Source organism: Triplophysa rosa, linkage group LG9 (genome assembly GCF_024868665.1).
Source record: "Triplophysa rosa linkage group LG9, Trosa_1v2, whole genome shotgun sequence".
NCBI lineage: Eukaryota > Metazoa > Chordata > Actinopteri > Cypriniformes > Nemacheilidae > Triplophysa > Triplophysa rosa.
The window spans coordinates 25,186,012-25,209,962 of record NC_079898.1 but is presented as its reverse complement, the minus strand read 5'-3'; the positions used below and the strand labels follow the sequence as shown (position 1 = coordinate 25,209,962).

Here is a 23,951-nt window from a genome sequence, read left to right as displayed (position 1 = left end):
TATTTATTCATTCATTATTTCGTAAGTAATGTTTACTGTATTTAATTTGATTAATGCAGTGTAGCGTCACTAAACTACGCCCTCTGCGTTTTGGGTAATCTCAGCCGTTGAGTGTCCATGGATTTATACTTCCAACATTACCAGAAACAGTAGACCATTTCACCATACTACGATTTGGGACATACTAGTTCAATTTTTGAATAGTGAAAGTGAAGTGAAAGTGACCTATTAGTCAGATATGGTGACCCATACCCGAAATGTGACCTCTGCTTTTAACCCATCCAGAGAGTAGTGAACACACGCACAGCAAGTGGTGAACACACGTACACCCGGAGCAGTGGCCAGCTATCACTGCAGCGCCCGGGGAGCAAGTAGGGGTAAGGTGCCTTGCTCAAGGACACCTCAGTCATTACCCACCGGCCCTGAGGATCGAACCGGCAACCTTCTGGTCACGAGTCTGACTCTCTAACCATGACTGCCCCACCTGTATACTATTTAGGACTTTGGATAGTATGCGAATCAGGACGCAGCTATGGTCTATATTGCAAAACAATGGTCATGTGATCTTGTATTACGCCCTGATGGGTTTCTTTGGCAATAAAGACCGACGGACTGTAAAATATTCTGTGTGTATACTTGGTAACAAATAAATGGATTTTGATTCATCTACCGACACGAAAGACTGTTGCTATGACAACAAAACCTCCAAACCCAGTGGCTTTTAAAGACACAAAGGTCAATATAGACAAAAATGCCTGTGAGAATTACTCAACGACTTATGAAAAACATTCAACATAATTTGAACACCCATTTGACCTGTTTTTCATCAGGAATGAATTAGATTATAAAAGAGTTATTTCAGAAATGGAGGGAGCATCACAAAGTAATAATACAGACCTGTTGCCTGTTATTGGGTGTGTAGGGGAGAAGCGTGGACACGTGGAACATCAGCTCATAGTCTTTGTAGGTTGTGTAAAGCGAGTGACTACCGGTGGAGTCCGCTGGAATAGAGAACATGTGAAGATTTGTCAACAATACGACAGTAATCATTCAGAACATCTTCAAACTTGGACAGTAGTGTGTTTTGTGAGTCTGTGTCTATGTAAAAATATTTAGATAAAATGATTTTAACGATGTACATTTCTGGAAAGGTAAAATAATAGTAACGTACTACATATATTACCGTGACAAAAAGTGAAATCGTGCAAATCTTTTAAAGCGAGACGATGTTAGTGTAATATTTGTTCATTAGCACATACTCTTGTTGTCCAGCTGTGCTCTGTACTTCGTGAATCCTTTCAGCCGAACTCTCTGACCGAGCAGATCCAGGAACTCGTCCAGCGCCGGCCCGGCGTTCTCATTATTATACATCTCTTCTTCTGTGCTCTGACCCGCTTTACAGTACAAGATGCCCACTTTGTGCTGGAAACTGAGCTGTAACAGAATCATAAACATCACAGATTACATACAGCGACTGAACATCAATCCAATCATTTAACTAAAACGAAATGCAAAAAATGGGACATCTGCAAGAACTGTATTAGGAATTTTCCGGGTTAAATACAACAACAGAAAAATCAATTACACGTCCCTGCTGAAAAACAACAATAGAAACCCAACAGAAACCATCATAGAAATGCAAAAGTTTTCGAACCATTCCGTTAAACTATTACAAAATTCCTTTTTGTAGTGTGTTTTTGCATTATTCCAATAGGACCAACACAATCCATCACATACCAGTAAACACCATTATAGTTTCCATTAAACCCAATACAATTCTCATTATAACCATTAAATCGATTACATTTTTTTTATTATATTGTTTTGGGCAGGGTTCTGTTGTTTTTTTCATGTATGAAAATGTCCCTGCTGAAAAAATCAATAGAAACCATTAAAGAAGTTATAATGGTTGTATTGGTTTTAAAGGGATTTGTATTGGTTTAAATGGAAACTGTAATGGTTCTACTGGTATGTGATGGATTCTATTGGTGGGATGTTAAATCCTACTGGAATAATGCCCAAAACACACTACAAAAAGGCATTTTGTAATGGTTTTAATGGAAAAAGCTAATGGTTCATAATGGTATTTTATTGTAAACCATTAGAATTTCTGTAATGGTTTCTGTTGGGGTTCTATTGTTTTTTTCAGCAGGGGTAACCCCTGCTGAAAAAAACAATAGAAACCAATACAGAAATTCTAATGGCTTCCATTAAAATACCAATATGAACATTAGCTTTTTCCATTTAAACCATTACAAAATTCCTTTTTGTATTATGGGCATTATTCCAGTTGGATTAACATCCTACCAACAGAATCCATCACATACCAGTAGAACCATTACAGTTTCCATTTAAACCAATACAAATCCCTTTAAACCAATAAAACCATTATAACTTCTTTAATGGTTTCTATTGAAAAAAAAACATAGAAACCATTAAGGAAGTTGTAATGGTTTTATAGGGATTTGTATTGGTTTAAATGGAAACTGTAATGGTTCTACTGGTATGTGATGGATTCTGTTGGTAGGATGTTAAATCCAACTGGAATAATGCCCATAATACAAAAAGGAATTTTGTAATGGTTTAAATGGAAAAAGCTAATGTTCATATTGGTATTTTAATGGAAACCATTAGAATTTCTGTAATGGTTTCTGTTGGGGTTCTATTCTTTTTTTCAGTTCAATAGCACGAACAAAGACTACAAAGGAGACACTTTGGGGATTTGCTATTTAAGGGTTTAATGATTATAATGGAAATTGAAAGATTACGTTCGACTTTTTATGATTTTATTTTAAAAAATACATAAAATTAACCACAGTTCAAGACAAGTACAGTTATAATTTTCATAACATTGTTTAATGGTCTGGTTTAGTTTAGTCTTCCAGTCTGATACTCAAAAGCCCTCTAAAACCATTCAAACAGACCAGCTTAGCCAGCTTGGTGGCCAGTGAAACCAGTAAACCAATTAAAGCTGATAAAAACTCTTCTTTCTTCATTTGAGTACAAACACAAAGATAACCACGTCACAGACCCTCCATACAAAACTCTAACCCAGTTTTAACACAGCGAGCGGGGCCGATGAGGCCGGAGAAATGGCTTCTCGGCATGAGAGTTGATATTTCAGTTCTCCGGGTTCAGTCTCGAGTCTGAACGCAGGTCAAGCATTCCCAGCATGGAACCATGCTGTTGTCATGACGACCTTGCTCTCTGAAACCTTCATCCGACTGGATTATGGAGCAGCCACGGCGTTTGTTCAGGCAGAGCTAATGTGGTACAGAGGAGAAACAGCCCGGCTTGGCTTTAGAAAGGACACACATACTGGGAGAAGAGCAGTAAAGCAGTAAATAGCGGGCTTGGGTTAAAAGGGGGAAATGCAGACCTCTTAACCCCATCAATTCATTATTTACAAACAGATAAAAGGACAAGTGATGCTAGCTGAGCCTGAACTTATGTTTCCTGCATCATTACCACGACTCAATGTGTCAGAATGTGAACCAACAGGTATTTTTTTAATCTAAAGAAACAGGTGGGAAACAAACGATCGCTGGTTTCGAAAACACAGCGTTCAAATACAACTTAAGAAATCTTGTGATGACATTCATCTTGTTCAGGTTTTCCATTTAACAGAACTTGCACCTGGGTTTGTTCATAATGAATACTAGTGTATATACAGTACTGTAATCAGCACATTTGTTTTCTTAAAAAGAGAAAGATGTAATGTATGCATATGTAGACCATTTTGCAAGATGTAAATAACACCAGAGAACAGTCAATTTCAGTTTTTTAACACTACACAAATGTTACAACAAACTACAACCAACGGAACATGTAGAACTGAATCACAATGTCAAACTTCAAGACTTAATCAATCTTTAAGACTTAATTATACAGTATATGTGAAATTAAACCCTCTTTACATCTTGCAAAATGGTCTATATTTCATGTCCATCACATAAACCCACTGCATTGCATTTAGAAAATGTCATCGTTTCCTCAGAAAATTATTATTTAGCATCTTGAATCCAACCAATTTCATGTCAAAAGTTGTTCTTGTTGCTAATAAATAATTGGTCGGGAAGATGTTAAAAAACGATTGCTACTGGCTGGCATGCTTGTAATAATGATTTATTTTCGCAACACATTCCCCTTATGTCATTCATAATTTTGAGTATTTCACTAATAATCTAAAATGTTGAAAAATTCTAAATAAAGAAATGCAGCCGTATCCTGGTTTTCCCTTTAAGCCTGATCCTTTACAAAACTCTATTGTGACCACCGTGACATCATCATTGAGCTCTGTCGCACCCATCAGCCCTTGGGACAGTAATGTGCCCGTTTATCTCCTGTTGACTTCTCACAACTTTAAAGCTAAGGCCAGGTCTCCGGTTACTATAAAACATATTCAGCGATCGGGGGAAGAGTGCCTATCCGACTTTGGTTTCAGATGTATTTTGCGTTTCATTTTCCCATCTATGAAAAACAAGAATTGAACATTTTTGCCTCTAGAACGCTACTGTCGTGCTCCACAGAAAAGATTTCCGCTGCATAGCAGTCCATCAATCTGTCGTTCTGTAAAAGAAGCCAGAGATAAAACAGGAAATAAAAGGTACACTTTTCACGATCCATTATCATCAAGCGGGCAGTAAACGTGTCCTGCAGCAGCCCAGGGTAACGTGATATGATTTCCGCTCTTTTGTGCGTTTCCCTCCGGGCTGCGTGGGTGGCTGACGGCAGGTCATTAGAGCATTACGTTACATAGGTGTTGTTTATCGCACCTGCCTCCCTGGAGGCCAAGACCACCGATCGTTCCCGAAGCAGCAAACGTGTTGAACGTGCAGCCATCTGCGGGTAGCTCTCCTCTCAAGATATATCGGTGTGGTAAACAGCACATCAAATATTACCCACGAGCTGATGACTAAAACCTAATCTAGTAAAGCTGACATCACGTAGCGCAGTTTACGGGTCAGTGCGATCTTCCACTCCTCTCATTCGCGACGAGTCTTCACATACAATGGATAAATATGCACAAGCACATGTGGGCTAGAGAGACAGGTTTTCAAAGAACTTCAATTCGGGTCTGTTCTTCACGCAAAGCTATTCTGATGAGAAGTGCAGAATGACGTCATCACAATTCAAATATGAGAGACAATAAAAACATGATCATAACGTATTCGCCGTCGTGTTGTTCAAAACCTGTATATGACTCTTTCTTCTGTGGTCACAAAAGAAGATATTTTGAGAAATGTCTCTGTGGTTTTCAATGGAAGTCAATGGGGTTCAGTATTGCTTGTTTACCAACGTTCTTTTGTGTTCTGCAGGAGAAAGAAAGTCATACAGGTTTGCAACGACGTGAGGAACTGACCAAAGAACTTTCATTTTTTGGTGAAGTGTCCCTTTAAGACTAACATATTCATACTGAAAGCCAAATGAGATTTAAACAACTAAAAGAGAGAAATGCACTGAACGCACCATGAATCCCAAATTCATTACGCTTACGGCCTGCATAATACTTTTCCACTTGGTAGCAGTTCAACACACATACTCAAGACTCCGGTTGAGCTCCCAGAAATCTTATTGTGAAGGAAGTGTGTCAAGAGGTAATGAAGACGGTTAAGTGCTTCCCCTGTAGCGTGGCATGACTGAACGCAATGGAGTTTCCTTCTTAAAACTCTTTTGGGACGAACCCATATATACCCCTGCAGAGAGACGTAAAAAACATCATCAATAAAGTGCCCCCGCGTCCATTAAAGGAAATTACTTTGGGCTATTTCTATTTTTGCTGTGGCGAAGGGTCGTGGCACCCGTTCGTTCGCAGCGCAAACATTACGACCAAAATAACCTGGGAACTTTCGGAGTGATTCTCATCCAGTCCAAAAACAACACGCTCACTAGTACACATGGTAATGGGAACTCACCGTTTCCCAAACAACAACAACATCCCTTTGCACGGTTTTCCTACATATCTTTAACACACTCGAAGCAAAGGTGAAATTATACGCCACACGGCATGTGGCGTTTATTTAGAAGAGGTAAACAATATCTCCAATAAACACTCCCTCATGGAGCAATAAAGAAACAGCGGTTATTAAGAGGGCGGTAATGGAACGTCTCCAACTATAAAATCAAATGTAATTTTGGTACATTAGTCCGTCCTCATTCGCATTTCCACCGAAGCTTGGAAAATCAATGGAAGACTGGAGCGGTTATTGATTGACGCTTAGCATGATATTGGCTGATTTTCTCCTTCAGAAATCGTCTAAAGCCGTGTTGACAGATGCCAAGTGTTATTGGTTCACCCTCATGGGTGAAACAACTCTATTAAATGATTCTTTTATTAAAACCATGTGCATAGTCAATTAAATAGTCCCATATAGTCACATTTTGGAGAAAACTATGAACACCACATGTTCAACGAACAATTACATTTACAAGTCATTATAATCACAATTAACAATTTCTATTCACACAAAAGAAGATATTTTGATGGTTTTGTGACCATACAATGCAAGTTAATGGGGGGTTAATGTCGTTTGTTTACCAACATTTCAAAAAAACATCTTCTTTAGTGATCTGCATAAGAAATCAAGTCACACAGGTTTGGAATGACATGAGGATGAGTAAATGACGAGAGAATACAAATGGGCTTGACTGAAGATGTTGTGGTGAGATTTTACAGTTACGGCAACTCACCCCCTGCTCGTCCAGTTTAAGCAGCTGGTCAGGGATTTTCGGTGAGTTGACGGCCAGTCTCAGGCACTGGATGTTCAGCTCAGGCACCACGTACTCCAGAACTTCCTTCAGAGGCAGACCACGGGCCGTCCCGTGCCTCGCTGTGGACGGCACAGCATCCTCCAGAATCGCCCCTCGCAGGGTAGTTAACTGATAAAGGGCAGACAGAGAAAGAAAGAGAAGAATCACAATATTAACTTTTACTTCTTTAATATAGATTATTGGACTTGAAAATACATAAAGACACATTTTAGAGTCATTTCATGTACCCCAGGCTGGGAACCAATACAGAAAATTGTACGTTTTTTTATTGTAACATCATGCAGTTATGCTTCATTTCGACGACTCTTTAAGAAATCTAAAGCACTGCACGTATGAGAACTGAATTATAAAAAGTCATGTTACCACTCGGTTCTCTAATTGACATGAACTTGTTTTATTGACGTTTTATGCTGTTGGCGAGTGAAATAAACCGATGTCCTGTTTATAATGACCCGTGACCCAAATACAAGCCTCTGGTGAGGTAAAGATGGACCCGCCACAAATCAACAGTGTCATTTACCAAACTGGACATTTTCCTGCTTTAAACCATCTGTCTTAACAGAAAAATGAAAACCGATAAACCCCTGGAGTCAAACAGAGAGCAGAGATGTATAACACCTAAATAGCAACAATGCCAACAGACCATATAACGCTGATTGATATACTGTATATATTTATCAAGCTTGAGGAATCATTCATATACAAACTAACTAGTCACATTTTACATGAAGCGTACACGTATTAATGTTTTGTTTTTACAACTTGTACACAATTATACTATTCAGATCGAGCAACAGCATCACTTTTAGACATTGATTCCTGTGTTTTGCTCTGAATGTATGGTTGTATTACTTGTTGACAAGCAGATTTCAGGGCAGACTATTGGTCAAAAGGAAAAAATGATCTGGAACCTTCTGTACTTTCACCGTGACAGAAGGTAAAAGCTTTTCTGGAACTCTGACATTACATTCTACGTCAAGCTCTATCAAGCGTCATTTTTGAGAATGTAGTTTATGTGTTTAATTGAGAATAATGACTGTTAGAAGCTGAAGATCAAAGCCTCCGTATGCCCGAGTTTCATTAGCAATGATTCACTTAATAAGAGAAGAACTCAAACCCAAAATATCTGCTTTAGGACAGTTGATTTTATTGTCCTCAAATACGAAGGCCAATTATTTTCATCTTACATTTTCATCATTTGGTTGGACAAAAAACAACACAGATATTGTCTGTAAATATACAACAAATGGCAATTTCAAGTAACAGATCTCATCCCTCATTTACTGCCATAGTAGGGAAAATAAGTACTGTGGGAGTCAATGGGGGATGAGATCCGTTTGGTTACTGATATTCTTCCATATATTTTCGATTTTTGGGTGAACTATCCCTTTAACATAGAAATACCATCAAATATCTATTTTCAAAAATGAAAGGTCATGAAATCAAATCACCCAAAAATAACAATTCTGTCATCATTTACTCACCCTCTGGCCATTTCAAACCTTTATGACTTTCTTTCTTCCGCAGATCACAAAAGACGATTTTTTGAAGAACGTTGGCAAGTGAATAGGGGCCAGTTAACAACATTCTTCAAAATATCTTCTTTTGTGTTGTGCGGAAGAAGGACAGTCATACAGGTTTGAAATGACAAGAGGGTGAGTAAACGATGACAGAATTGTTATTTTTGGATGAACTATCACATGTGGGGATGTTTTAAAAAGTGTTCTTCATGAACACAACAAGAAGTAAAATGTCTTTCATTCAGACGAGTGACACTTCCACATAAACACACAGGGATGTTTAGCTTTGATATTTATAAAATAATTGGTGGAAGTTTTGCTAGATAAAAATCGCAAATAGTTTATACATTAATTTGACACTACAGAACCATTGAAATGAACTATGGCGACAAACATCCTTTGAGTTTTTACCTGACTTGTTCTGAACGTGATTCGATAGTTATACTGTGAACCCTCCTTATCCTTCCCATCATCTAACTTCTCTCTCCTCACACTGATGGCCACCGGACCTAAGTTCTCATCCACCCCAAAATAGTTCTGATGTTCTGAGAAAGACAGAAAAAGAGATATAAGGTTACGACTCAGGAAGGACACAACTTTCTCACAGAGTATCATACATCTAAGAAATGGTTAATGAACAGATCAAAAACACAGAAATGTATGTTTTGCATTCCTCCTGTCAGCAAATTGCATCACAGATCTCAGAAAATGTATGACATAAATGAATAAATGTAAACATGTCTGGGTTTGACAATTCACTTGGTAAATAAACATAACATTTGAATGACAATGAATAGAAAAAGCAAATGTGATGAAATGCTAATTCTGTGCAAAATGAAAGAAAGTGGGAACAGTTTTTCCAGTTTGCTGCCTTTTCCACATGACAGGAACGTGGCCTGATCTAGGGCACATCTCCACAGACATCCACATTATACAGTGAGCAGTGAAATCTGAGATTATGGTTCATACGAGTCCGTTGCAGATTATAAACAGAAAAAAAACACACAGCAGCAGACGGGTCTTAACCTCTTTCGCTTTGATACTAATTTTAGTAAAGCCCCTTTGGCAGCTTGCATTTGGACACCACGTCAAAAAGCTCAGGCCAAAATGATGCAATGTGATTGTCAATGGGTACTAAAGGAAGCATTGAAAGGAAAACTTTGAAAATAAATAGCATTGATGCAAAAAAAAAGAGCGAAAATAAAAGAAATGAGCATTGGTGATAGAGCAGCATATCTGTAGCTTCCTACAGCAAAGATGTCTTAATATAACATCCGCCCTGGAGGTGATATTTGACAATATTTTCTGCAAACAGCCCTTAATCCAGCTCAAAGGCAGAAGTGAAGAACGAAATCAAGAAGCAGCAGGAGACGTCCTCATCTGTCATCCACTTTATCTCATCCGCTCTATAGAGCTTGTGACATTTTCTCAAGGTTAAAGTAAAAACAAACATGATGGCTTTAGACCCACTTGTCCTCCAAACGTCACTTTATTGGAACACTGCTGTAAAATCCAGCTTCTGGTGGTTGCTGGATTTTACAAACTGGTCTAGATCAGCTTTCCAGAATGACAAATGCGCACACCTAACCTACACCAAGATGCTATTATTTTGGAGTTGTGATAGTTCACCCAAAAATAAAAATTATGTCATCATTTTTTCATTACCGTGTCATTTTAAAGCGGTATGTGATGCTTTCATCGTTTAAACAGAAAAGAAGATATTTTGAGAAACGTCTCATTGGTTTTCTGTGCATACAATTTGTTGCACACAACGTTCTTCAAAATATATTTATTTTGTGCTCTGAAGAGGAAAGCCATACATGGTTTGAATGACACGATGGTGTCTTATTCATTTTTTTATTGTTGGGTGAACTATCAGTTTAATTGAAATTAGATACAAAATGATTTTGTTCGCTAAGTGCACATCAAATTTCTTTCTGGCCTACTGTGGAACCTGATAAACATTCATCACACAAGGTAAAAGCTAACTTTGTTGACAGTATCTTGTAAAGCATTACTCAGGACTGACATCAAACTGAGCCTGTAACCGTGGTTAAAAAAGCCAACAAATATGCACGCACTAATGCAACTTCAAATGGGCATGTCACATCTTGCATCCTCAGATCACGTAGCGTCTCTGTAACAAACAGGAAATGGAAAATGGAAGCGAAAGTTAATGGAATCAATGCTAGTCCCCAGGTGATAAAAGCATCATGGAGAAAGGGGTGTGAAAGGAGATGGAGACTCGGGGGAAGAACGTGTTGACAGGTCCTGTCCCTGTAGAGATGCTGATGGGGTGAGCATGAGATATGAAAGGTCAACAGACTCTGACTGTTAATTTGAAAACAGAAACACATAATACATTCTAACAAATACAGAAAAAACACTTTCAATTTTATAATTAAATACTCAATAAAGTATATGACACATTTCAAGTAGTCAACATTACAGTAAACAGTATACTAAATACTGTAGTATTATTTCTGTTACATAATTCGGAATTTTGCATACTTTTTACAGTTTACTATAGTTTACTGTGGTAAATACTAATAAATAAGTACACTATAGTAAACTGTAAACACTGTGTACACTACAGTATTCAGTGGTATTCAGTACTGTGGTAAAGGATGTAGTATTCAAAAACACTACAGCTTCTAATACTGTATATGGTATAGTATTTTCACCCATATATAAAAATAATATGGAATACTTTAGTATTTACTATAGTAAACTGTAGTGTAATTTTATAGGATACTACAGTATTTTTCACATGCGCTAAAATAATAGTTATAAATAGCAATTTGGGTATTGGTTAGTAAATCCAATAATCAATAGGCTGCGCGAAGGAAAATTTCAGAAGCAAAACATAAGGCTATAACATTATGAAGACAAACTTCTTTCCCCTTATGCACAGCATGCACTGATGAATCATGCTAAAAGGTTTTATTAGAAAGACTTTAGAGTCTCTCCTCTTTAGGCTGCACTTAAAATCAAGCATTAAACACACAATACTAATCACCATCTCAAATATAAACCCACATAAATAAAGGCAGTCGATTGCTCAGAGGAAATTGAGCTATTCTGCCGGATGGCACGGCGAATTATTATCTATTTCCCAACAGAACGAGCAGGCTAACGTGATTTATCGTCATTTGAGCCGGGCTGTAATTGGCTCATTCGCTACGCTGGGAAGCCTGTGAACGCGCAGGATACAATCGCGGCTTTCAGTCCGACGCTCATTATTCAGCACAGTCGCAAGAATAAGATGAATGTATACATGGCGAGAGGCGGAGCAGCTGTTTTTCACACTGTAGGAACGGGTAACTCGATCCTTTCAGGACCGTGCAGATGTGCAGACATGCAGAGTAAAATAACAGTCCGACAGCCACGGACACCTTCTCTCTCACTCAAACACGGATGACAGTGTGCCGTCGAGGTATCGTTTGCCTTTTACATTCCCAGACACAAGGAGGTGTTTTAATGAGGAGCAGAGGGGAGGCTGTGTGAGGAGAGATTCCCGTCTTCCTTCTCACAGCCTCACCCGTATCGCTGCTCCTCTGAGAGGAACAGCTGCACCTCACCCTGTCCTGTCTCACATGACAAATCACAGCACGAAGACAGGAGAACATTTTCACACCTCCATCCCCGGCGCAAGTGTTTCACTGCTTCGAATGTGTAACACACCCATCATCATGCCAAACAAATATAATATTTACACTTCGATATATAATGATTTAACTACGTTTTGAAGAAAAACATTCTTGGAATCGCTGAATGAAGAACAAAAAAGTTTAACAATTTTTTTTGCAAATTGTAGTTAGCATTTGATTGATGATAAAACCGTTCTCAAATTAAAGATTCTTTCTTCTGTGCAAGACAAAAGAAGATATTTTGAGAAAAGTCTCAGTAGTTTTGTGTCCTACCAATGGATGTCAATTGGGGGTCAATGTTGTTTGGCTACCAACAGATTTTAAATATCATTTATTTTGTGTTCTGCAGAGGAAAGAAAGTCATACTGTACATGTATGAAACGAAGAATTTTCATTTTTGGGTGAACTGTCCCTTTAAAGTCCCCGTGAACCGGATGTTGTGATAGTTTTCTCTTCCGTATTGACGCATGTCTGAGTGAAACGGAATTTCGAATAAAAAAAGTAGTAAGTGTGGCTTGTATTTTCACTGCGATTTGATTGGATGTATAAAACAGTCGTTGCATTTTGAAATGAAACTGGCAGCAGACTGACAGTTGAAGGGGAGGAGTTAACAGATGCTCCGCTCCAAAACTCATTTGAGATGGATTGGGCAGAAGTGCATTTTCAGATTTTAACTAAAGATCATGAGGGCACATGCATTTTAAAAAGAAAACGATGCAAACTGATGAGCCATTTACAATAAATGCTGCAATATTTCATGAAAAAAATAGGAATTGTAATTTTTCATTTCACTGGGACTTTAAGTGCCAAAATAAAAATGGTCCTTCACAAGGTTCCATTTGAACAAATGGCTATGCTGCGTTTTAGTCAGTGATTCTTTTAAAACAGACAGGAAACAGACACACAATGACATGCTTTACCTCTTCCATAGAAGTATTTGTGGTAATAATACGCCCCCAAGTCGATGTGCTCGATAATGTAGCGCTTGACCTTTTCACGGTGGATGGGTTGGTTTTCTCGTGGAACCTCCAGCACAGACACACCGGCGTTGGTACAGTGAGAGCTTAAAGACGACTCAAAAGAACAGTTTTCTCCTCCGCCACTATAGCCGGCACTGTTGGCCCTGGACAGCGAGATTCTCCTCTCACCCTCTCCACCAATCTCATTACGAAAATGCGGGCAACTAAGCACCAATCCGTTGCTTTTCCCATCGCCTTCATCAGCATCCAAGTTCTCCTTTGGGTTCAGGTCCTCTCGACTGCCCAGGGGAGACTCGAACATAGACGCCGTCCCGGCTATATTTCCACTGGTTTGACCAGCTCCTGTGACTTGGTACTGAGATGCTGCAGAAGCTCCAGTAGTGATGTTCTTCCTCTGACTGAGAATGACCCGACTGGCCACCGCCTCGCTGATGTTGAAGAGAACGCTTTGGACGTCATAGTGAGCAAAGCACTTTTGAAAGCTGAGGGGCCGGCGGTCATCCTGCTCAGTTGAGAGCCGGAAACCGTCGTGTTCGCTTTTAATAGTCCTCAGTTTTCTGAACAGCGACGTCTCGGATGAGTCTGACTTGAGACGATGCATAAAGGACTTCTCTCTTTCTCGGCTGTAGAGGAGGGAGCTGTCCACGTAGTCGTAGCCCGAGATGTGGACGATCTCACCGCGGGCTATCTGAGTAGCCGTTTGCAAGCTAGGGGAGAGGGCCGTGTCGTAGCGGAGGAGCTCCGGAAAGCCTACAGGTGGGGTGCTGCGATGGTCCGAAGCATCAATCTGATATCCACGTAACATGGAAAAGAAACCGTCGTTGCCGAGACCCTGCCGGTCGATGGAGGACGTGCTGCCGTACTCTCGATGCAGCGAGGCGCCTGTGTTCGGGTTGACGGCGCTCTGGTCCATTATGTCCTCCGCGTCGATGTCGCTGATGGTCACATCGCTGTTACTCCGCTGTCGAATGGGATGAAGCCCTTTAAACGGAGATCGACTGAGAAGGTCGCTCAGGGAATATTTCATATCCGAATAATCAGGCTCCAACTGTTCATCACCTAAATCAGAAATCTCTACAGTTTGATCCGGCTGGCCGTTTTGAAACGACGTGACGGCGCTTTCGTAGTTGGCTCCCCAACTCTCCTTTTTCGGGGGCCATTCTGTCACCCTGGCTCGCACCCCCATTTTGGGCATGGCGGGCGTCCCGTTCGCTTTACCGCCCCCTTCCAACTTTCCCTGTGTGTTGGTTGCTGGATGTCCCATACCCCCATTCAACGCTTTCAGCTTCCTGCTAAACAATTCCTCAGATGACTGCATGACGTAAGAGGAGCCTCCAACTAACTGAAGGCGGAGGATTTGGTTTATCGTCGATGGCCACGGCTCGAGCTCATATCCTGCTTGCAGCTGCTTGGGAAAGAGAGAACTCCAGTCCCCTTATCGGTGACATTGTCATAGATCACCCATCGGAGTCTCCGGACCAGCTTTCTCAAGAGACGTCCCAGAGGGAGTTACCCCGCTCGAAGGGTTGACCTTCACTACAAGTCCATTTTTCTTCAGGGGCGACCAGTTTGACGAAAGACAGGCAGCATTTGGGTGTCACGGACGGCTGGAGCTTCAAGGAGCAGAAGGGGTCAGTTGAACCGGCTCTCCTTTCACAGAGCTCAGCTAATTTAGGGTGACAGCTGGAGGAGAGAGATCTGTCGGGAGCAAAGAGAGAGAAAGACAAAAGCACATTAATGCTTCGCACAGAGGAGGACAGAATATATTTATTAACATACTTTTACAAGAACAGTGGGGTGTCTTTCTCGAAACGTTCTTATGACCACAGAACAATGCAAGACTGTTAGATAAGCAGCAGGGTGTGTACCACAGGATAGGCATGATGACTCCTTTCCAAACACCTCACAAAGCGATCATTTAGAAATATAAGCGGCCAGTTCATTCCTTACTCTCATAGGCAAAAAAGTGGATCAAATCGTTCTTGTTAACCGTACAGAACGACTAAAGTAGAATTTAAACTGAATTTTTAGTTTAGGGAACAGAGCAGAAAAAAGCCTTTATCTTTATGCAGCATTAATTCCCTCGTTGTGTAATCAAGTGCCCCAATGAAGGAGCATTACATGCAAACTTGGTTTATTATTAACGCATTGTGTTCGGCAGCCTGCTTTTACCTAGGACGACAAATGCAAAATGCTGGTCCTGGATGCTGGTGAATACGGTATTTTAGCTGTGCTATAGAACAGTTATGATGTGAACCACCTCGTCATATATCAGCACATTCTCAATGCACAGAACCCAAAGAAACCAACTGTTAACATGTTAGTTTACATTTCAGGGATTATATCGTCAACTTTCTGAATTTGTTTAACAAAACTAAGCTTTAATGTAAAATGCATTCATTTAATATATTATATAAAACCAATAATCATGACCGTACCTAGCGCTGCACAAAGCATTGAAACTATTAAAATATTGCAAACGTTCAGAAGTTGTAATAATGCTTTCTTTTCCTAGAAACAACGTAATGTGCGTGTAAGTTATAGTCTTTTAAATATCATTTAAAATAAATGTACAACATTTTAAACATATCTCAAAATTAAGCACACAGATTAAAGGCAAAAGAAAAACTGGTAGCACTTCACAATGAGGTTGTATTTGTTAACAATATGTAATGCATTGGCTAACATTTCTTAATCTTAGTTGCTCATTTTTAGTTCATGTCAGCTACCAATATTTGTATTTACTAATGTTAACAAAAACAACCTTCTTGTAAAGTGTTACCGAACACTTTTACTAAAGCATCCTTCATACTTCAATGAACAAAAAAATAGCCTATGAACTTCAGTTCCGCTGCTCACAAGGTTGGGAAGGTGACTCCGATGATCTAAATGGCTTTTTCATGTTCACAAGTATAAATCCCATATTTGTGCATCCAGAAATAGTGGCATAGCGTGCCGTAAAGAATCCTGTAACATGACTTCACATTGCAAACAAAATCAGCTAAATGTAACATACTGCTTGACCTACAACAAAAATCCTGTTGCCCTGTTTTCTGAACATAACCGCTAATCTCTTTTTACTTTCACAAGGCCTATAAAAACATGAAGAAAGGGCTAACCAGCCTGTCTTTAACATGTTTACACTATCCCATGATTCAAATCTGGTGTCAAACATTTAGATTTGCAGGACAAATAACATCTGGAGGGTGAATGTGGGCCACACAAAGATTAGTCTGTACGTATATGCCATCGCCTGTGTGTGGGGGGGTGGTAAAGAGCAGCTGGGGGCAAAACAGTGAACATATATTGTGATTACGTAGACTAGCCCCGAGTATTATTACAGGTTCAATATGCACAGGTTTGACCCTGACAAGATAGTTTGACATCAATGCACAGCTGGCATCTTTTCACATAATGTAGCTTGTGCTGGGAGGCGATCTGCGCTGGCTACAGCCCTGATGATAACATATAACACACAGAGACTTTAAGCCAATGATGTTATCGAAAATTATAAGTGTTATTGTTGCTGGTTAGTAATGTTTGCGAAGGCACATTAGGAATTTAGGAATTTAAACAAACCCATGAAGTATTTCACTGAAAAATAAAAATTCTCTCATAATTTACATATCTTGTGACAAAACACGCATGTGACAACTAGTCACGAGTCACGACTCACGAGACATGCAAAGATATTGTCATGAGACACGATGCAAAGTTATCGATGTGCCGTCATCCGGATTTAGCTCGCTGATCTGTATTGTTGAGCTTCAAAGGACATTTATTAACCCTCTGGAGTCACTTAATGTCAAATGTTTGTGCTTTTTATAGGTTCAACATTTTTAGATCTATATAAGACGATAACATGAAAGCATTTGAATATAATAAATCATTTGTGTTCAACTTATGAAAGGCATGGCATGAAGGTGAGTAAATTAATGAGTGAATTCTCATATTTGGGTGAAAAAGTAAAAAAAAAAACAGAAATATATCAGGGATCCCTTTCAGGGCAGAATATCACAAAAAAGCAGAAAACTGGAATCTTGCGATTCAAAAACAACCACTAGCAGAAAGATGTAACATCATATGCCATTTTTTCACTTGGGATATTATTTTTTCTTTCAACTTTTAGTTTCTGTAGACTGTCCTTCGGAACACCACCAGCGAGCAGGAGGTTGGATCTCCAATCCTCTAACCTGACCGACCGCGTTCACTGGAATGCTGCAGCGGCAAAAGCACTTCCTGAAATAACTTCATTAAGTGAGAGAGGCTGTTTCAAAAGGATGAGCAAGGACAAAACGCAGAGACCGGGATTACGTAATCCCTTTTCACATCGACACAATGATTAAAACACACACACACAGAGCAGACTCGCAGAGAAAAGCTCCGTCCACAAAACACAGCTCGAGATGAACTCGAGGACTAGTGAACTGTGACTAAAAGAGTCTCATTCCATGGAGTCTCGTAATGGTAAACTCCCTACAGAAAGATCCCCGCCCCAGAAACCCTTAACAAATCTTAAAGCACACATTTATCTATACAAACAACATACAAATGACTGCTGATGATGCTTAAATGCTTTGATGTCAAAACACTTTCTGCTTCCATGTAAAGACAAACTCTGAACTGTAGCAGACAACCTAAAGATAAACTAGACCTCACGGTGGTCCGCGAGCACTCTTACACACTTATCTTACCACCTCTAGTTGTGTAAACACAGACATTGATGAATGTTGTCAATCGGCCATTTCTTTCTCCAGAGGGGCCCTTCATTCCAGCGCAGCTCCTTAGTCAGCAAAAATATACCTTCCTCATGACCCCTGACCTGCACAGGGTTCATTATCTGACCGGGCCTTCTGTCTGCGTGTGTGACTGAGACGAAAGCTGGGGGGGGGTGATAAAAGGGCTGACACACACACACACACGGGTGTTTAACAAGAGAAACTCAGCAGTCATTATCTCTGGTCAACCAAGGCCAAAGAAATGGGATGGGGAGGGGGGAGGTTGCGAGACTAATTATGGCAATGAACTCATTTTCTGTCTTTGGATGACTGGTTTTCTGTCTCTCCGTGCAGAGCGGAGCTTTATCGGCAGGTCTTAAAATAATCTTTTGACATGGTGGCCTGATTAGGGCTGCGAGAGTATTAATATGCAGTCGGAGGATGAAAGCCTGCGGTGTTGGGCACCTTTAAAATCATCTCCCACTATCATCCGCTACAGAGAGCGCTCGAAGAGAAGATTAGAACCAAACCGCTGGAAGGAAACATTCATTAAGGTTTCCAAATTACAAAAAATGATACGAGGTCTACTTGACTATATCGATAAAACTCTAATTCTGAAAACTAACATCAAGTCAAGTCATGCCGCTAATGACATTAAAATATAAAATCCACTAGGAAAATCGAATAAATGTGGCTTTTTTTAAATGATGCCTGAACCTTTCTCTAAGCTATGTCATCATAAGATCAAACCTGCAAACGACGCTTGACTTCAAAGGTCAGGCACAAATCTGGAGATAAGTAACTGTTGTATTCTTTTTTGCCCAGGAAGCATTCATTATACCAAACTAACTTTCAATGAATTATATTCATATATTCAGTGACGTGTGCATTGCATTTACTCCAGATATACGTCAGCAAGAGGAAAAAACAGCTGACTGCTGCGGTTCTCTGGAGACGAGGGTCACTGCATAGCTCCCCATCATCCAAAACAGCTCTGACAGGACAGCCACGCTGCACAGTCCCAAAACACTGGAGTTAAAGCGATAGTACGATAACATCATCCGAGTAAAACAAAATCTGATCATCGCTCAATGAAACCACCAAACACAAGTGGTTGTGGCGCAGGTGAAAAGGTCAAGAATCTTAACATTTCTAACCCAAAACAGAAGGATTGTTCTTCGTAAAGTACACAGATCATAAACCTGAATGGTCCTTTGATGGTTGTCAATACTACTCACGTCACTCCTCTCTTCATTAGGTTACATTGGCTCCCTATAGTCGCTCGCATCAAATTCAAAGCTCCGCTCTTGGCCACCACTGGTTCGGCACCCCCATATCTTCACTCGCTAATACAGACTTATGTACACGCCAGATCCCTGCGCTCGAAACGAACAACGTCTTGTGGTGCCATCCCAAAAAAGTAAACAAATCTACGTCAGTTGGTGGTATGATTTCACTACGACCGCCCAAATGTATACTCAAGTAAGGTGGGCGTACCTGTCAGCACAATTGAAGAGGAACCTGATGTTCCAAATATGGTAAGAGGCGTTACATTTCCATCACACGCTTGCAGTATTCCACCAATCACTACGCACTGGTTAACTGGTTAAACCAAGGTTTAATACTTAGTCTGAGAGATTTGAAGAAAGGCAAACCTTCAGCCATAATGATGCTTGCCTCAGCAAACACCACCAATAAGTGCATTCGGTGTTTAACAGACACTAAACAACTGTATAACCTGACACTTTACACCATTAAACAATCAAACAGCTCTCATAAATCATTTACGAGCCAATAATAGCACATAAAAGAAGCTATAATAAAGAAATCGGGCCTTATGGTTCAAACCAACAAACGTGCTTGCCGTTCATCAGACTAACAATGTTTACATTTGTTATAATTTTTAGTTAAATAATGAGAAAGAAAACGATCAAACACAAACTTGAACTTAAAACATTTGAAACAAAGCAGCCTGTTGTGCGAGTACGAAACATTACACACAAACCTGACACACCATTCACTGTAACTCAACACAACTTATGCCACGCTGAAGTTCACGTCTGTGTTAAGGCTTCAAACAAAGGTTCTGGTTTCAATCAAACTTCAGGGGCAGTTATTTTAACCTTGAGGTGAGGGCAGTAATTCTAGGGATGGCGATTATTAAATTCCTCACACTCGCGGACAAAAAAAGGCCAAATGAGAGACGGTAACCAGACACCGGCATCTTCAACTAAACGCATGCATTTCTGCTTCACTGGAGCCTTGAAAGAGAAGATGTAATGTGGGGAATCGGGCCAAATCTATTGCACAAATTAAAAGGTTAGTTTAAAACTATTTATATATTGCTCTTGTACTGTACTGAAAGTTACTGATTTCTAGCAAAGAGAGTTCTTAAGTAACAACTTGTATTACAATACTTATTTCTAAAATGTAAAGTACACAAATGTGCAGCATATAGCATCCAATGTGCCTTATCTGAACAAATATTTAAAGTATCCAATACGACTGCAAGAGAACCAGGAGATTACAGCATGCCATTTCCTTAATTAATCCTAATATTAATTAATTATAGTATACAGTATATAAATATACTACTGTATATAGAATGAGTCTTATTTATATATTCTATTAAATATATAGAATACATGGAAGGTATAAATATGTATTTTAGAGCATACACATAATTTTTTGATGGAATAATAAAATCTGTAGTGTCATTAAAAGCATATTTTATGCAAACATGCCTTCGAACCATCACTGCTGTGTACACATAAGCATATCATACATATAAACATACATATGTGTATGTATATGTAACTCAATTTATAGGAAGGTAATATTTCTCTCAAATTTCAAAATAAAAACCGTTTCTACTTGCATTTCCATGCAGAAAATGAAAACTGGAGAAACAGGTGAAAACAATAGAAAGGATGCTCTGTATTTTTTTCAGACCTCAAATTCTGCCAAGAAAACAAGTTCATATTCACTTTTAAGCAATACAACAGTCATATTTGTACATGTATTTAAAAAAAGTTCAAATATTATTTTTTTATGTGATAACCTGGACTTTTTAGGTTTGATTGTATTGAAATTCAACGCACACTGGAACGGAATGGCCACAAAACATCTAGAAATGCTGATTCCAAAATTTGGAATGGTCTCTTAATTTTGTTTTGTGGCTGTATATAGATACACAGACACACTGTGAAATACTGCTCTAGATAGACGCTGTAGATGGAGCTACTTTCAATGGGTGTGTTTGTATGGGCCGAGTGTTAACATCCAATCCTCACAAACATGGCAACAGCATTAGATGATGTGCAGCTTTACGGATTCAAACAGGCACTCGGGACACTCCCTCGCTTTCATCTGCGGCTCATAACTCAGGGTTCTCAACAGGGAGGCATCCACCACAAGCTGACACTCAAATTAGCACCAGCGTGCCGGTCTGGACGCTATGAGTCTATAACCTCCTGTGTAATAAGACTGGCCCCTCCATCAGCTGGGGCCTTTGAGGAATACCGCTGAGAATTTAACAGGGGGTTTTGTACCAGATCAAACCCTTTGGATGATCAACAGTTGGTGCATGAAAGTGTTCCGCAGAAGAGTGAAAAATCTTTGTGTGAAATGTTCATTGTGTGCTCACACAAGAGCGCGCTCTGGGCGATGGGAGAGTTTAGGATTCTAACACATTTTACTTGACTAGACGAGACCACACAGAGCTGCGTTACTCAGCGTGTGTCCAAAAAATGGAATATAAACAAAAGACGGTGCGTGAAGAAAGCGTATCATTAGATCTGAGAAAAAGGCCACATACTTTACTCCGTTACACGAGCATGCAGTCATGTTGTACGCATACAACTTTAACTAACTTAGATTCTCTTCAAACTAAAACCCTTATGACAACAGAGCTGCTTTTAACACATTTATGAGCACAACAATGTCATTTGAGAGTGCAAAGTACTTGTAACTTTAAATGAGGCGAGGTAAGAAGTTTGTGCAATGAGAAAGTTCACTTTTAAGAACTCGAGCAGACATCACACACATGACATCTTACCCCCGAGCAGCTGGCACGACCCATTCTCACCCCCCAGACACCCAGAAAATAGAAATGGGCTGTTAGCAGAGCCATCTATCCTCTGCCTAAAGGAAATAGCTGACCAGTAGCCCATTTAAAAGCACTCGTCCCTTTCCTGGTGTACATGACAATCATTACAGAAACACATTTCACTGCCTGGAATCTCAACAACAAGACACACTATTGAAAAGTTTTGAAGATTTTACAACACTAGTCTTCGCATTCCAACACAAAAACTAAACAAAGGACAGACAGGTTTGCTTTCTGCTCCAGGTAATGTGCAACCAAACCCGAGAGAAAGTGAGATTTCCATTATAAACACTGCGGTTTAGTGCCAAATCACTTTGCATATTCCAACAGAGTAAATTACCTCATTGTTCTTTACAAAGAAACAGGAAGGTGCCAAGACGCCAATGTGCATCGTTTGATCCCCATGATGCACTAGCATATCTATGGCTTACACTCCCACAGTTCTAGCTTCTATGCGGTGAAAATATCAATTCATAAAGATACAGACTGACAGCAACCATCCTTATAAAACACACGGTTGTGTAGTTATTCAATGCAGAAGGACACATCTTGAAATGAGAAGTCTAACAGCAAGGTTCTGCAAACTCAAACCTCAGGGTTAATAACAGCCATATGTAGTGAGTAATTCAGCGCTCATTTACAGCCAACACAAAACTAAACAAGGTTTGATATATGCCACATCACTAAAAGATTACCATAGTCACATAATTTAGTCTTTACATGGCGCTCCAAAAAATACTACTACCATGGCACATGCCAACAAGAAAAAGGTATTACCAAGGTACAATGTTTAAGAAAAAATCCTGAAAAAAGATAATAAGACTGATAAAAATCTGTGCTGAAGTTGTTTCCAAAAGAATAGAAAAATGAAATATATCATTTCCAAACCATGTTTATATTTCAGAAGCACCCATGGCAAGAAAACTGTCACGATTGTGCCAGAAAAGTATTCATTTGAGGTTCTTATACGCTTGACTTTAATCTTGCACAGCTGGTACAACGGTTCAACAAATCCAGCCAAGTCTTTGAGGGGCTCGTGTTTGTTCTTGGCCATTCTAAAGGAGACATCTGATGGCTCAAGCTCCTTGGTGGGCCTCTTCCAAACGGACCATCTGTTGTGCTAGTGTTGGAAAGCGGCGAATGGCCCGGCTCCGTCACGGGGTGGCTGGAGAGCCGATGTGCCTCGGCAGGCTGTGACAATACGGCACCGCTGCACGTCAGCCATTAACATGCGGACCAAGTTCAACCCACTGCAGCCCACAGCTTTCACTAACAACAACCTGCCAATGACACAGCGGTAGAGAGAGGTGGACATCTGAAGCACAGAGGGTTTGGAAAAGTGCTGAGAGAGCAAATAAAGTGTGCATGAGACTAGGATGTTACTGTGTGGAAGTGAAGCATTTGTGGATATTTCAATACTAACAAGGTATATGTTTAAAAACAGCAATATGATGCTATCCTTGTTAAGTAGGGCTGTCACGATTATGAAATTAAATAATTGCGATTGTGGCGATCAATTGTCTGTTTAAAGGTTTTGACAATTATAATGATTAATTACAATTCATTTATTTAATGAATAAAATATTGATACATTAAGAAATGTGAAAATTCTGTAAATAACTAGTAACATTCCCTATAGAGTGACCTTAACAGAAAAGACTTTCTTAACAGAAAAAACAGAGTAATGAGGATGATGTCGTCTTGCTGTGTAGATGCAGCAAATCTGGAATCACTTAAAAAAAAAACTCATAAATGCAAAAAGTACAAATCTGATACAACTCAAATGATGTGATGTGTTCACATTGAAAATTCCAAAAGAGGTGCACTTAATGTACCCGGATGATGCTTTCATTCAACCGAAGAAATGAAGTGTGTAACGCTGGATACTCAACAGTCGCAGCTTTGCTTACGTAACGAGAGGCGGGGCTATCAATCTGATGGTGACTGAGGTCATGTTGGGCAAAACAAGTACCAATGACATCACAATTACAATGTAAAAATAGATTTCATTGACACGCATTGTGACATCATTTCCCATCGTCTCTGGGAAACCACTTATACTCTCTTTAATAAAAATCTATGTAGTGTTCCATTTGAGACAATACTACCCATCTAAAATAAATAGACTAGATGATCATAGTGCAAATGCATAGTCTATGGTACGTAATTTAGGACACAACTTTAGTTTAGACTATTCAATTCAA

At 39.6% G+C, this 23,951-nt stretch overlaps 1 protein-coding gene across 4 annotated transcripts in view; it reads right to left on the bottom strand.

The window, feature by feature from the left end:
- The window catches only part of LOC130559316 (signal-induced proliferation-associated 1-like protein 2), a 90,537-nt gene that overhangs the window by 43,562 nt on the left and 23,024 nt on the right, over positions 1 to 23,951 (bottom strand). For all 4 annotated transcript variants that reach the window (XM_057342313.1, XM_057342315.1, XM_057342316.1 and 1 more), the window contains exons 2-6: positions 12,862 to 14,619; positions 8,703 to 8,836; positions 6,691 to 6,879; positions 1,260 to 1,434; positions 898 to 1,001 (exon numbers count right to left, since the gene is read on the bottom strand). In XM_057342313.1, the coding sequence (XP_057198296.1) occupies positions 898 to 1,001; positions 1,260 to 1,434; positions 6,691 to 6,879; positions 8,703 to 8,836; positions 12,862 to 14,239 (1,980 nt within the window). In that variant the 5' untranslated portion in view covers positions 14,240 to 14,619. The remainder of the gene's footprint in view (positions 1 to 897; positions 1,002 to 1,259; positions 1,435 to 6,690; positions 6,880 to 8,702; positions 8,837 to 12,861; positions 14,620 to 23,951) is intronic.